The sequence below is a fragment of the Alnus glutinosa genome, chromosome 9, assembly GCF_958979055.1.
Source record: "Alnus glutinosa chromosome 9, dhAlnGlut1.1, whole genome shotgun sequence".
In the NCBI taxonomy this organism is placed as follows: domain Eukaryota; kingdom Viridiplantae; phylum Streptophyta; class Magnoliopsida; order Fagales; family Betulaceae; genus Alnus; species Alnus glutinosa.
The window spans coordinates 5,698,149-5,714,597 of record NC_084894.1 but is presented as its reverse complement, the minus strand read 5'-3'; the positions used below and the strand labels follow the sequence as shown (position 1 = coordinate 5,714,597).

The 16,449-nt window shown below is 35.9% G+C and overlaps 1 protein-coding gene and 1 pseudogene across 1 annotated transcript; both read right to left on the bottom strand.

Annotated features, from left to right (window-relative positions):
- Nucleotides 1-2,292: 2,292 nt before the first annotated feature.
- Nucleotides 2,293-3,457, bottom strand: LOC133877824 (uncharacterized protein At1g08160-like). Its single transcript, XM_062316248.1, has one exon. The coding sequence runs from the start codon at nucleotides 3,247-3,249 to the stop codon at nucleotides 2,527-2,529; it is 723 nt and encodes a 240-aa protein (XP_062172232.1). The 5' UTR covers nucleotides 3,250-3,457; the 3' UTR covers nucleotides 2,293-2,526.
- Nucleotides 3,458-13,532: 10,075 nt separating this feature from the next.
- Nucleotides 13,533-14,334, bottom strand: LOC133877178 (uncharacterized protein At1g08160-like; annotated as a pseudogene).
- Nucleotides 14,335-16,449: the final 2,115 nt, after the last annotated feature.

Sequence of the window (16,449 nt, the reverse complement as noted above, 5' to 3'; positions counted from 1 at the left end):
CACCTCTCCCAATATGGAAAGAGCTACGGCCATTGACAGTATATAAAGATAACCCTTCAAACAACAAATTTTCATCAGACACGCAAAACGGCTAATAGGACACTAACAAACAACACAAGGGCGTAATTGAAAGAGCAACCTCAACTTGTCCACTTTTATCAAAATTTCACAAATTAAAACATCAATGATCAGTTGGATTATTACTTATTTTCATGTCATGGTAACTGAGCACAATTTGTAGAGATCAGCCTTACAAAAAAAAAAATGAAGAGATCAGGGAACAGTTCCATGACTCTTATCATATAGACTGATCTACTCAGATGCAACATGAAGAAGATTTAGATGCTGCATACAAAACAGTCACATTTTTTTCAAAAAAGAAACAGAAAAAAAATTATTATGTTTGACTGTGGGAATCTAAGGCAAGGGAAGTACCTATTTCGTTTTGAAAATAGGTGGCTTGGGGCAGAAGGCTTCATTGAGAAGGTGAAGACTTGGTGGAGTAGTTATTAACTTTCAAGGAACATCTAGTTTTGGTTTGGATAACATATTAATAGCCTTGAAAGTAAACTTGAAACAGTATGGTCAGATTGGGGTTAGAAACAGTGGTTCAGAGTAGGGAGAATGACTTGAAGAGCAATGGGATAATTTTTCAAGTGGAGAGGAGGAAGAAGAGAGGATTTGAGGTCTGAATTCAAAACATTAGGTCAGGGTGCCCTTAGAGTGAAGAAGACTCTGACTCTATACAGATCATACACATCCAAACTCTATGTAGACTCCCCCTCTCCATGTGCAACACCTTACAGGCTGTAAAAAAAAACAAAAAACTAAAACATGTGCTGTAGTTTTTTCAATGGTCCAGATTTAATTTATTGAAAAAACTACAACACTTAAGCCAAATCCGCACCTTAATTACACTGTATAAAGTTTTCAAAGCACTATATAATCCAAATTCCCCAAGTGCCCAAGGGCCAAGGCCCATGATAACTTCCCTAGAAGAACTCAATCAAATCCACATGCCGCACCAGGGTGGCCATATCCACCCACAGGCAAGGGAAACAATGCCATTGCTTCAAACAACTCCATTTTCGCGCCATAGGTTTTACTCACCATCTATTGCCCCTAAACACCTTTCTAAATTAAAGGATATGGTCAAGGAAAGTTGAAAATATTTCTTGCAAGTATCAGAACTGTCCAACAATGACATGGTAGAGTATAGAATCAATAGAATCCTTTGTTAAGATTCAACTAGAAGAACCTAACCAGAGTTGAATGATTGAGAACAAAATACAAGCCAAACAGAAGCCGGAATGTTTATAAAAATAGGTTATACGCCTAAACATTAAATAATACAAATCAATCCGCCAGACCGCCGCTAATGAGCAAATGATACAATACAACAATGATCTGATCTAATAGATGAAAGACTAAAACCATAACGGTGCCTGATTAGACCTATATGCAGCTAAATTGGGTCCTATACAAGTACCTTGGATGAGCTAAATGATCCATAAGGGCCTTAGTTGAATGGGACTCTCCCATAACTTCATCTATTTTGCATTAGGCAAAGCAACAACCTTAGGATTGTCAAGGTGATATTACAGCAACATAGATAACACTTGTAAGAGCATAACAGGGATTAAGACGATGATACTACAGAGTTGATATCCCTGTTCTTAAAAAATTATACCAATCAAACTACTTTAGGTATCCAATCATCAACCACCATCCTCAATCCTATGATTATTGATGAGAGTGGGAGATAACAAATTTTCACATGAGTTTAAAACGACAACCAATTAAGAAAAATGCTTCCCAATGATAATCATCCACATGTATGTTGGACCTAAAGGGTCAAAACAAACAAAGAACAACCTTAACTATCATAAACAGGTCTCATTTCTCAGGCAAGTCTAGTTCGACGAAAACACATCAAGATTTTGTGCTCAAAACAAGTCTAGAACAACTAATGCCTCCAATTGTTGGACATGACATATACGTATAGATCAAACAGCATGATCAATGGACACACCAGTATAAAAAGCAAGAATTATGGATATATACAAATTATATTCAAAAAAACAACAAATGATTGATTAGCAAAGGACTTCTTGTAGCAAGAAGCCAATGGCATAGCAAGAATTTCTTTTGTTCATTCCTATGATCCCTCGATACTCTCCTTTTTTACTCCCTTAAACCTTTTAAAATAAATCAATTCCCACAAAATTCAAACGCATAACAAAAACAGCATTTTTCCAAAAAATAAAAAATAAACATAACTTGAAAGATAAGAAACACCAAAACCTATAGAATGTAACTCCACAGCGCAATTCTGGCATTAACCAACACAAAACACAATTGCAGAAAACTGTACTGTACAGCCATTAATCAAACCAACTAATCATTCAAAAAAGAAACGAAAAGAAACTAATTCCAATGTACAGTTAAATTAACACTAATTGCTCATATTCAAACAAATCTTCTATTTTGCATATGGGATTATTAACCCAAAAACACCTAATTTACTCACAAACCAACCCTGCAGTCCCTTGCTCCCCCCACCAGATTCCCCGACCCGCTGCTATTGGACGAGAGCCCGACCGCCAGACCCTGGCACCAGACCCTGAGCCACCGGCTCCTCACCCTCCACCCACCGGTCCGGAACTGAACCCTAGCCTGAACCTCCACATTGAAGCTGACTGAGCCACGTGTCCTCTCCCCGACGATGTCACTGACGACCCGTGTTCCCACGTAGGTATCTGCCGCCGAGAACGCCGCGTCCACAACCGTCTGGTTCCGCTTCCCCTGCTTGAACGGCGGGAGTCGCGTCAGGGATATGGTCTCCGACTTGTAGAGTAGCCCGGAATCGACGACGTCGTACGAGATGGACATCTTCTTGTTGGGGTTGTAGACGGCGAACCGAACGTTCCAGGTGCCGGTGATGGAGGAGGAGTTGGACGCAACGGAGAACTTGGAGAGCGAGACGGACTCGACGCTGAAGTCCGGAAGGCGGGGGCGGAGGACGAGCCAGAGCACGAGAACAACCACGCCGATGACGACGAAGGAGACGATCATGGCGGAGAGGAAGCGGCGCGCAAAAGGGCTCGAGGACGACTGACGGTAGGGGTACGGGTAGGGTTGCTGCGGCGGCTGCGCCGGGACAGCGTAAGGGTAAGCGGCGCCCTGCTGGGGCGGAGGATAACCGTTGTGGACTGGGTAGCCCGTCATGGGTCTGGAAGGGTCTTGCATAGCACGCGCAGAAACAGAGAGAAACTGGAATTAGAGTCCAAGGGAGAGAGTGAGTCAAATCAAACCAAATGGGTACCAGAGAAAAGAGACTTCCAGTGATGGGGTACTCATCGCGTATTCGTGTCGGTCTTGGCGTTGGTGTTGGAATTGGAATCGATAATATATTCTTGCTGTTTCTTCGGGCTTCCTCTCTTTGGTAGTGAAATTATTATTGCTTTTTCGTGGTATATAATAGTCTACTAACAGCTTACTTATGTGCAAATAAAATAATACAAAAGATGTGTTATTTGATATTCTCTTATTCTTTTTCGTTCTTTTAATTAAAAAATAAAAAATAAAGGAAAAAGTTTAAAAACTCCCCTCAAGGCTCAAATTACCACATAATTAATAATGTCCCTCAAACTTTTAATTAAAACGTTACTCTCAAACTATAAAAAAATTGCCAATGTCCTCCAAAAATGACCTTCGAAATTTTTTTTCAATAAAACAAAAATACTCCTATAAATTTGAAAAAAGAATAAAATATATATATATATTAAAAAAAAAACCCAAAATTTTTATTTGAAAAAAAAATAAAAAAAAATATGAGTTTACTTTAATTTTAAAATTTGGCCACCCTTGATTTTTATGTATTTCTTTTTTTTATTTTATTTTTTAGTTTTTGTTTCTTTCTTTTTTTAATTTTAAGTATTTTTTATTTTATTAAAGGTATTTTTGTCATTGGGGTGAACATTGACAATTTTTAGTAGTTTAGAGGGATATTGTCCAAATTGAAAGTTTGGAGGGGGCTATGTCGACTTTACCATCAAATAAAAAATCAATGATGGATTAAAAATGTTACGTCAAGAAAGATGGACAAAAGAATACGTATTATCATTTCCCATAATACGATACAACAATCACTAAATTTGGCTTAGAGGCTTAAAAAAATTATAATAGATCTTTTTCAGTCTTTTCAACGGTTCATTTTTAATTTCAAGTTTTTTTATGAGAAAGAGATAAATTATGGAATTAAATTTAGATCATTGAAAAAACTATGAGAAATCTCCTATAGATTTTGTATATAATGCCACATCATTTATTATTTTTAAATGACGTGACAATATATTCATTACATGACACCACATATACGGTTAAGTAAAACAAACTCAAATCTTGATTATAAAGTGACTCATCTCCCGTCCAAGTAAAATAGAGAGGATCATTCTTCAATACATACCCGCGGCTTACACAATTAGAAATTTAAAGAGATATGGAAGTTAATACACATGCCTTGGATGGTAGTAAATATGAAGTAATTCTATAAGAATGACTAGAATCTTTCTTGTGTCATCTCAAATGTTATGTGGCTTTGTCCCCAATGGGTAGTTCAACCGGTTGGAGACCACGCTTCATGAAGCGGAGGTCACTAGTTCGAATTTCTCCACCCCCCTTCTTAAGTGGACATGTCAAAAAAAAAAATGTTATGTGACTTTTAAAATTATTATTTGATCAAAATTCATTAATGATCATCTGAAATTTAATGGTAAATATGACATATCTATCTTCTTTAACTAGTAGCAACGTTTTGGAATTTCACCATATATATATATATATATATATATATATATATATATATATATATATATATATATGAGTTGATATGAAAAAAAAAAAGTAAAAAAAAAAGTAAAAAGAAACACAGTTTAATTTTAAGACGCCCCCTAAGTAATTATTCTCTCCATTTTCACAAAACAACAACCTAAGGATTGTCAAGGTGATACTAGTATACTACTATGAGTAATGATTCAATACCATCCAAATATACAACTTTTTACCACCTTGTCTATGTAGTAAGGTGGTCCCCCACCTTAGAATAATGATTCAATGTCACCTAAATATATAACTTTTCACATAGGCAAGGTGGTCCCCCACTACTTTTTGAGTTTTTTTATTTTTTAAAAATAAATTAAAGTGGGGGACCACCTTGCCACATAGACAAGGTGGTGGAAAGTTGTATATTTAGGTGGTAGTGAATTATTACTCCCCACCTTAAAGGACCACCTTGCCACATAGACAAGGTGGTGAAAAGTTGTATATTTAGGTGGTAGTGAATCATTACTCACTACTATACAGCAATATAGACAACATTTGTAAAAGCATAACAGGGATTAAGAGGATCATAATACAGAGTTGATATTCTGACTAATTCTATAAGGAGGACTAGAGTTTTTTTTTTTTTTTTTTTTTTTTTTTTTGTATCTTTTTAAATGTCAAATAATTTTTAAAATCACCATTAAATTTGATATGATTATTATTGATTTGTTATCCGATAATAATTTTAAAACCACGTGACATCGTAATGACACTTTTTTTTTTTTTTTTTAGTGATGTTTAATGCTTAAAAAAACGTTACTAACCGTATGATGACGTTTAGTTAGTGACGTTTGCTACACGTCGTTAAAAATGGGATCGAGAATTTTGCATTCATGATGTTTACTGTTCAAACGATGCCAAATAGTGTCGTTGAGGACTAAATGTTGTAAGTAATTTAGTATGGTTTTACCGTACAAACGACTTTAATCTAAATAAATAAATTTTAAAAAAATTCTCTTGATATTTTCCTTACGACCGTTCTATATAGGCATACAAAAACCCACTTCCTCTAGATCATCTCCTGCGCGAGGAAGAAAATGGAATAGCAAACATTGATTTAACACACTTCTAAGCCTATGTAACAAATTTAATAAGGAACCTGTCCACACAATTCTTCTTCTTAATAGACTAAATGATTAGGAAAATGAAAATGCATATTAAAAAAGAACCAAAAAAAAAAAAAAAAAGGACTTTGAATTTATCAAACCTCCCCAGCCCTCTTGGCTGCAAATTGCAATGACATGCTGACAGCAGAGGCGAGGAAGTCTGGGAGCGAATCTGAAACAACCCTTAGAATTTGAAGGGTTGAGTAGGCAGGCCAAGCCACCCAGGCAAGAATTATAAATATATTAAAATAGGGATATGGGTTAGAGCATGAATAAGAAATACATTAGGATTGAAGATGAAATAAATATATAAAAACGAAATTAGCATCAATTTAGTTTTGACAAAAAAATTAAAAATTAAACAAAAGAAAATATACAAAATAAGTGTTTCATAATACATCAAATTTCAGCCAAAACATATATTAAAAAGGAACCTGTCGTTTTTTTGGATTCCGAAAATATTTATGATTGAATCTATGCTAATTGTTGCAGCAACTTCTCTTTCGATGTACACCATTAGACAATCCGTCAAAAACTCATCTTCAATTTTATTGCGAAGCTTAGTTTTGACAATATTCATGACAAAAAAATATTTGTAAGTTAACAATTAATAAACTCACATAAAGAACAATAGAATATAATAACTTTCGCTTGTCAAATTATTCAATTAATTGTTTAAACTTATAATCTATAATAAACAATATTCTCAATATTTAATAACCATAATATTCAAATTACAATATCACTTACGTTAGAAATTGTCCACTTTTTTTTTTTTTTTTTTTTTTTTTGAAAAGATAAATTGTCCACTTAAAACGACACAATCTATATATTAAACAAAATGCATGAAGACTCAAGTTGCCTCCAGCAGTCCAGCTGATACGCAATACTTGAGAAATCAATATCCGGATGCCACGTAGCCTTATCCGTCCTGACGCGGTTGCAGCTTCTAGGTTCATCTCTTCTAGGGGTGTAAACGAGCTGAGCTACTCGTGAGCTTACTCGAGATCGGCTCGAATAAACTCGACTCGTGCTCGAATCGATTATTAAATGAGCTACTCGTGAACACGAAAATTAAACTCGATTATTAAACGATGCAAACTCGTATAAACTCGACTCGACTCGACTAAAGCTCGTGAACCCGCTCGTATAAGGATCGACTCGTTTATTAAGGCTCGACTCGTATATATATATATATATATATATATATATATTAAAAATAAGTTATATATTAAAAAATTAATATATACTTTATTTTTATAATATAGTATATTGTTTAACAATATACTATATATAAGCATAAATTAAGTAACAAATAAAAATGGTTCGTAAATATTAATTGGTTGTAATTGTTTGGTTATATCAATATGTATATAAAATAGTAAAAGTGAATAATATCAATATTTAATTTTTAATCACTTAATCATATGATATAATGACAATTAAAACACTTAATCATATGATTCAAATTATGTTATTCATGTAATATAATAGGACTATATGATCATATGATAATATAACACAGTGGCATATGACATGTAATCACTGATTCACTATATCCAAATTCCAATATTATAAGTATTATTATTAGATACTTATAAATTATTACATCACCGTCATTACGTGATCCAAGATTTAAGATCATATGAATTGTTTGATCATATGATCACACGTTAATGCTTAAATCGTATGATCATATGATTTATATAATATTATTATTATTAGTAGATAGTTAGGAATTATGATAATTATGACTTATAATGATTATACTTATCAATGTTATCATGGGTAATTTATAATCATATAAATCAAGTGATATGATATGATGTATAATTCATAATCATATATATACAAACTATTAGTATAAATTATAGCACATAATGTGATATAAGTATACAAATATAATGATTAAGTATTTAGATACTTAGATACAATGATTAGGTATATAGATTACATACGTAAGTATGAATTCACATTGATCATATGATATAATGACAATTTTGAAACTTAATCATATTATTGACACACAATGACAATGTGATTCATATAATCTAAAATTAAGTGATTACGATTAGAATGACCAATGTGTTAATTAACTAAAAAATTTGAAGTAGTATCTTTAGAATTTAGATCAAATAATTGTATGATTATACATATTATCATTATAATTTAGTTCACATTATCACATGATTTAACATTGTGACATATAAAGATCATATGATCCAAGTATTATAATTGGATAAAGGAAAAATATTATCATTATATATATATGATCATATAATTATATAATAATTGACTATTGTTACAATTTGTTATTATTAGATACTCAGAAATCGTTAGAGGATATGATCTAGGATCAAAGAATAGTGCTATAAGGTACTATCATCTCACTATAGGCAGACTTTTGTGCTCACGTGGCATAAGTTGTGGTGAGATGAAAGTGTTTGAGAAGGTTTTATAATTTTTTTTTTTTTTAAAAAAAAACATGTGCCACGTGGGCATAAAAGCCTACCTATAGTGAGATGATAGTGTGCCTTATAGCACTACTCAGGATCAAATGATCGATCATTAGATTTACATTAAGTATGTAAGTATGTAAGTATATAGATTTAGTATTTAAGTATGTAGATTATGATTAGGTATTTAAATTATAATTTGTTGTATCATAATTCATAAATATATAATTAGAAAATAAGCTATAAATTTGAGTTCACATAAGCACATTATTATAAGTATGAGTTTATATAATTACAAATTAAGCTATTAATATTAAACAATTATGTTATTTGCAAACATATTGTACACACAAATTACACAATGTCATTGTGAAAATGGCAATGCCTTTGTTTTTTTGTTTTTTTTTTTTCTTAAAACTAAAAAATAAAAAACACACCCAAAATTAAAATGCATTATGTGTACAATTCGTGTGCAAATTTATTTTAATTTTTAAAACAATTTTTAATTTATTTATTTTTAAATTTAAAATTTAAAATTTTTAATAGTTGAAACGGTGTGTTTTTATGAGTTTTAAATTTTAATATTGTTAATTTAAATTTTTTTATAATTTTTTTACAATTTTATTAGGGAAGATCTCAACCGTGTGATTGTTGTATATTTAATCACAGCCGTTCACTTTTCATGGTTGGTTACAGCGATAACACACGTTTACACAAAGAATTTATACGGTGTTTCTCACACACAATCCTTCATCTGATCCAACGACTTCAATTTAATCATAAAATATTGAATCAAGATCTGATCATCTGATTCGGCTACATTGTATCGAGTGCTGTAGATATTATGTTCAATGTAAGCCCCCATGTAGGGGATTTTTCACCAAAAAAGCTTGTTGTGCGGCCCTAGGTAATAATACTGATTCGGCCCCTTCAAAAAAAAAATAAATAAATACTGATTCGCCTGACGCTGATGCTGACGTCTGACACCTGACGTTCCAGTTTTCGATACATGGAAACAGAATAAGACGTTGACGCTGATGCATGTAGGGGATTTCTGGATCGTCCGATCGTTCAAGTTGAATCTAGCATGAATCTTAGTCGCTCATAAGACGCTGACATCTGAAGCCTGGCGACGCATGAGTGGCTCGGGACTCGTGTTGACACGCTCCAGTTGCCAAGACACGGACACCCTTCATGATTTTTCTGGGTCGTCCGATCGTTCAATAGTAAATCGCAACCATTAATTTTGAGATAATGAGATACAGTTGTAATCTACTATCTACTCTGAGAAATTATATGGTGTTACAATAATCATGTGTTCACTCCCATTAAATAAAATCCAACGACTTTATTTTCTATCTTGAAATTGATCATAATAAGCAACGGTTAGGATCATAAGTGGCTTTGATTTTATCTGCATACGACCATAGGGAATAATTTTTCAAAGGAAAAGTTTTTTTTTGTAAGTTCAAATGAAAAGTTAAATTTTTGAAATTTTATTATTTAATTTATTTTGAAACCACAACGTCGACCTGTTCTCAAGCAATTTTTTTTTTCTTAAAAAAAAAAAAAAAAACCCACCCAGTCGGACACCCTCCATTTTTTCCACCCGACTAATGCGTTCCCCCCCCCCCCCCCCCCCCCCCCAAAAAAAAAAAGTCAGAATCACAAGTTCATAACCTTTCAAAATCTTCTCCAACCCACTCAAGACAACTTGCAGCTCCATCATTTCCATCCTACAACAATGTCGTGTCCGTTGTAGACGACTTGACGCTCGCCAACCAGCGCGCCCAGGAGGTCGTCGCACGACTCAGGTTTTTGTTCTATTTTATTGTCCTCTACTTTTCTGGATTTCGTATATTGGATTTGTTGGTTGGTTCTAGGGTTTACGATCTACTCCTTTGTACAATTTGGTGTTTGTATTTGTTTAAAATTTTTTTCACTCGGGCCGAGCTCGAGCCGAGTACTCGAGCTCGAGATCGACCAAAATGAACGAGCTCGAGCTCGAGCTCGGTCAGCAATTTTTCCTAGGCGAGCCGATCTCGCACACGAATTTTAGGCTCGTCTCGAGCTCGAGCTCGAGCTCGAGCTTCACTGTTATATAAACGAGCCGATCCCGAACAGCCAATACTCGCTCAGGATCGGCTCGTTTACACCCCTAATCTCTTCCTTACGCATAGAGCTTCTACGTTGTTCTAGCTTGATGCAGTTTCTAGGTTCTAAGCTTCTAGGTTCTAAGCTTCTAGCTTCAGTTTCCTTCATCACTTCTTATCCTAACGCAGGATGCCAGGAGCCAAAATCGAAGTTCCAATTCTACTTGTGGGGGTTCAATCAGAGATAGAACCACTGAGTACACCCTATTTTTATCTGTTTCAAGTAAAGAATGAAATTCAGGCTTGTCCGCAAAGAGGAAAGCACTGTATTCAAAGGGCGTTAGACCAAGCAAGTCCATCAGCTGTGGGCACTCCACCTCCTGCTTTCTTCTTCTTCTTCAGCTTTGTCTTTGCGGCCCAATGTCGTTTTTCTTTTATTTTGCTAGGTAGATTAAAACACAAGTCTCAAATAAGAAAGTAAATTTTTTTTTCTTCAAGAAATTGGGGGGGGCCATGGCCCCTACCGGCCCCCCCTTCCTCTGTCACTGGTGACAGGTGCCGGTGAGGGAGGAGGTGGACGCCAAGGAGAAGTTGGAGAGTGTGAGGGACTCCACGCGGAACTCTGGGGGCGGGGGCGGAAGACGAGATGGAGAACGAGAGCAATGAGGCCAATGACAACGAACGAGACAACCGTGGCCCAAAGGAATTTGCGGCAAAAGCGGCACGAGGTGTGGCGGGCAGGGTTGGGGTTTCTATAAATACCAAAACCTATAGAATGTAACTCCACAGCGCAATTCTGGCATTTACCAACACAAAACACAATTGCAGAATACTGTACTGTACAGGCTGGCGTACAGCCATTAATCAAACCAACTATCATTCAAAAAAGACAACGAAAAGAAACTAATTCCAATGTACAGTTAACTAATTCCTCATATTTCAAATAAATCCTCTTTTGCATATGAGATTATTAAGGGTTAAATACATATTTGGTTAATGTGCTTTACGGATTTTATTTTTTGCCCCATCAATTTTGCTTTGTATCAAAATTGGTACTTGTGGTATGGGAAAAGACGGAAATGGTACCTCCGTCTAATTTTCCTTCCAAAACTAACGTCCAGCCACGTCATCCTATAGGTGTCGGCGTACATGCGCAACACCTATCCCCGCGGCATACTTCAGTGCTGATGTGGCTACCATTTTTTTATTAGTATTTTAATGATTTCTTATATATATAATAATAATAATATAAAAAAATAAAATAAAATCTAGGGTGGCTGCCACCCCCATTTTGGCCAAGGGGGTGGCTGAGCCACCCTCAAGGTACCATTTTTTATACTTATTCAAACCATAGGGGGCACATCATGAAATTTATAAAACCACATGAGCATATATGAGAAAAAAAAAAAAAATTGTGTTTAAGTAACAAACATTTAGTTATTTTTTGGGTTATATCAATTGGCCACGCATATAATTTTGTGTTTCCAATTGTTACACATGACTGATTGTGTTTAGTTTTGTCTTCTTCTTTTTTGAAGGGTTCAATTCTTGTCAACATGTTATTTTGATACACGACAGGCATACATGTTACTTTTGGTTCAAAACAGGCATACCAAATATACCAAATATTATTTGTGTATAGAGTACCATTTACGATATAATTACAAAACTAAAGTACCATTTTTGGTACTTATTAAAATTACATGGGGTACATCATAAAATGTACAAAATCACAGGGGTATATATTGAAGAAAAAAAAATTGTAGTTTTTAATTTTAAGGTTTTTTTTTTAAAAAAAAAATAATAAAAAAATTATAGCGGTGGTTCAGCCACCCCTTTGAGCCACATGGGGTGGCCGAATCACCCCTTGGCCAAAATGTGGGTGGCTGGCCACCTCCAAGGGCCAAAGTGAAATAAAAAAAATAAAAAAAAAAATTAGGTTTTGGCCCTTGGCCACCCCCATGGGCCACGACCACCCCTTGACCCCCAGGCCAAATGGGGGTGGCTCAAGGGCCAAAACCTAATTTTATTTTTTTATTTTTATTTTTTTTCACTTTGGCCATTGGAGGTGGCTGGCCACGGGGGTGATTCGGCCACCCCATGTGGCCCAAAGGGGTGGCTGAGCCACCGCTATAATTTTATTATTATTTTTTTAAAAAAAAAAAGAAAAAACCTTAAAATTAAAAACTACAATTTTTTTTTCCCAATATATACCCCTGTGATTTTATACATTTCATGATGTGCCCCATTTGGTTTTAATAAATACCAGAAATGGTACTTTATACACAAATAATATTTGGTATATTTGGTATGCTTGTTTTGAACAAAAAGTAACATGTATGCCTGTCGTATATTAAAATAACATGTTAACAAAAATTGAACCCTTCAAAAAAAAAAAAGACAAAACTAAACACATTCAGTCATGTGTAATAATTGGAAACACAAAATTATATGCGTGGCCAATTGATATAACCCAAAAAACGACTAAATGTTTGTTACTTAAACACAATTTTTTTTATCCCATATATACTCCTGTGATTTTATAAATTTCATGATGTGCCTCCTATGATTTGAATAAATATAAAAAATGGTACCTTGAGGAGCCACCCCTTGACCAAAATGGGGGTGGCAGCCACCCTAGATTTTTTTATTTTTTATTTTTTATTTTTTTATATTATTATTATTATTATTATTATTTATTATTATTATTATTATTATTATTATTATTATATATAAGAAATCATTAAAATAAAAATAAAAAAAATGATAGCCACGTCAGCGCTGAGGTGTGCCACTAGGACAGGTGTCGCGCATGTACACTGACACCTGTAGGATGACGTGCCTGAACGTTAGTTTTTGACGAAAAATTGGACGGAGGTACTATTTTCGTCTTTTTCCAAACCACAGGTACCAATTTTGATACAAAATAAAACTGAGAGGGCAAAAAATAAAGTTCGTAAAGCAGGAGGGTCTAGCCTATTTAACCCGATTATTAACCCAAAAACACCTAATTTACTCACAGACCAACCCTGCAGTCCCTTGCTCCCCCCACCAAATTCCCTGACCCGCTGTTATTAGACGAGAGCCCGACCGCCAGACCCTGGCACCAAACCTTGAGCCACCGGCTCCTCACCCTCCACCCACCGGTCCGGAACTGAACCATAGCCTAAACCTCCACATTGAAGCTGACGGAGCCACGTGCCCTCTCCTCGTCGATGTCACTGAAGACCCGTCTTCCCACGTAGGTATCTGCCACCAAGAACGCTGCGTCCACAGCCGTCTGGTTGCGCTTCCCCTGCTTGAACGGCAGAAGTCGCGTCTGAGATATGATGTCCGACTTGTAAAATAGCTCGGACTCGACGACGTTGTACTAGATGGACATCTTCTTGTTGGGGTTGTAGATGGCGAACCGTACGTTCCAGGTGCCAGTGATGGAGGAGGAGTTAGACGCGACGGAGAACTTGGAAAGCGCGAGGGACTCGACGCTGAAGTCCGAAACGCGGGGGAGGAGGACGAGCCAGAGCACGAGAACAACCACACCGATGACGACGAAGGAGACGATCATGGCGGAGAGGAAGCAGAGTGCAAAAGGGCTCGAGGATGGCTGACGGTAGGGTTGCTGCGGCGGGGCGGCGTAAGGACTAAGGGTAAGCGGCGCCCTGCTGGGGCGGAGGAAAACCGTTGTGGACTGGGTAGCCTGTCATGGGTCTGGAAGGGTCTTGCATACCACGCGCAGAAACACAGAGAAACTGGAATTAGAGTCCAAGGGAGAGAGTGAGTCAAATCAAATCCAATGGGTACATACTAGAGAAAAGAGACTTCCGATGATGGGGTATTGCGTATTCGTGTCCGTCTCCATGTTGGCGTTGGAAATGGAATCGATAGTATTCTTGCCGTGCCTTCGGCGTTCGGGCTTTCGCAAATGAAGTAAAAAGATAAAGAAGCATTACATCTTTCACTAGATAAAACCAAACCCAAACAATATGAACATGCAAGAGGCACATAAATCAGATAACTACTCACATAATACCACCTTTGCTCCAAAGAATAGAAAGCAATTTTTTTCTTTCCATATTATGATCAAATCAAAGCGAACCCAGATGAACCAATCAAAATTCTGTTACTTTTAATCGCACAAACCCAATAAGCATAAAAAGAACAAAAACAAAAACCCAAGAAAACTCTAGCATGCGAAATAAGATAACAATAAGCTCACGTTTAGCATTTCTCAATAGGAAAACCAAAAGGCCTAGAGACAACAATAAACATCAAAACGAAAAATCCTAAAACCTAAGAGATACCAAAAGGAAATAACAGAAAGTGGCATCTCGGTATGGAAAAAAATCAAGGCTCCAACTTTGATATAAAAGGCAAACAACCCCCAACTAATTAGTCGAGGTCAGTGTCCAACATAGAAAGTGGAATCTCGGTTTCATCCTCATCAAGCAAAAATGTAGCAAAAATTCCTCTCCTTGACCTTTTGTCAAACACCTTAAACTCAATAAGCTAATTCACAAGCAAAGACAAAAGAAATTTGATCTAACTTTAGTTTTGGGTACCTTGTGTATATCAATGCAGGGGCGAAAACGAACAGCGCACCGAATGGATAACCGCAAAACACCTACACCCAAAAAGGAAACGTAAGCAATGAAAAGAAAATGCATGATATAAACAGGGTGTGAGGGACAATAGTGAACGCGAAGTTACTGGAAGCTAGAGAAGGAATAGCAAAGTTACAAACCCCTGGTTCGCTCAGTCTTCTGGGTGAGAGAGAGAGAGAGAGAGAAATGGGTCGCTGAGACGGTGTCGGTCGGAAGAGATGGAGATGGGTCGCGGGTGCCGTTCGTCAGGGGTCGACTGTCTGCTGGGTCGCGGGTGGAGATCGGTGGCTTGCGGTGGTCTGAGAGGGCCAGACAGTGTCGGCCGTTGGGCGGCAGTCGGTCGGTGGGGGAGGGGACAGTGGAGAGGGGGAGATTTGGGAAATGAGAAATTTTTTGAAAATGAACTTAAATGAAGCCCGTGTTTTCAAGCTTTTTTATTTAAAAAAAAAAAACGAAAAATAATTATACGTGAAAAAAAGACGGAAGAGGGACGGACAAAAGGCGCATGTGTAGAAGCTCTCATTTTCTTGGTAGTAAAATTATTATTCCTTTTTCGTACATAATTTATGACGTTATAATAAAAATTAATTTTTAAACTGTAATTTCATATTAATTGTATAATAGTTATATAATAGTTTATTAAATAGTATTTCATAAAATGATACGAATCAACCACACCGGCTTACTTAAGTTATGTGCAAATAATATAAGAGATTTGTTATTTAGTATTTATTTTTTTTTTGTCCTTCTCGGTTTTTGGAGATCAATCTTAATTAAAAAATAAAAAATAAAGAAAAAAGTCTATATACTCCCTTTAAGGCTCAAACTACCACGTAATTAGCGGTGTCCGTCAAACTTTCAATTAAGACAACGTTCCTCTTAAACTAAAAAAAAAAAAAAAAAAAAATTATCAATACCCCTAAGGCAATTCAATTAAGACAATATTCCTCCTAAACTATAAATAAATTCTCATGGTCTCCTCAAAATCTTTTTCCACCTTTGGGTGGACCCTGAAATAGTGAAATGGGGTCCATGGGGAGGTAATTTTCGGGAGTTGATGGGTTTTCGAATGGGAAAAACAATTCATCACCTCTGATTTGATACTTGACATGGAGACAAATTACACGTATCTTTCTTAGGTTTCCAGAGCGATAGGCTGGCACTGAAAAGAAGATAAAAAGAAAAGCTTGGGTTATACATGCTTGATATGGATGATTGGTTGAACTGTGAAAGGACACCTTTTGAAGGATTGATTAAAGCGATGACCCGAGGAACACGCCGTTCCGACCTCAAAAAAAAAAAAAAATGG

Bases quoted from the DNA above. Each gene is read 5' to 3' on its own strand.
- LOC133877824 (XM_062316248.1), bottom strand. From the start codon at position 3,249: ATGCAAGACCCTTCCAGACCCATGACGGGCTACCCAGTCCACAACGGT.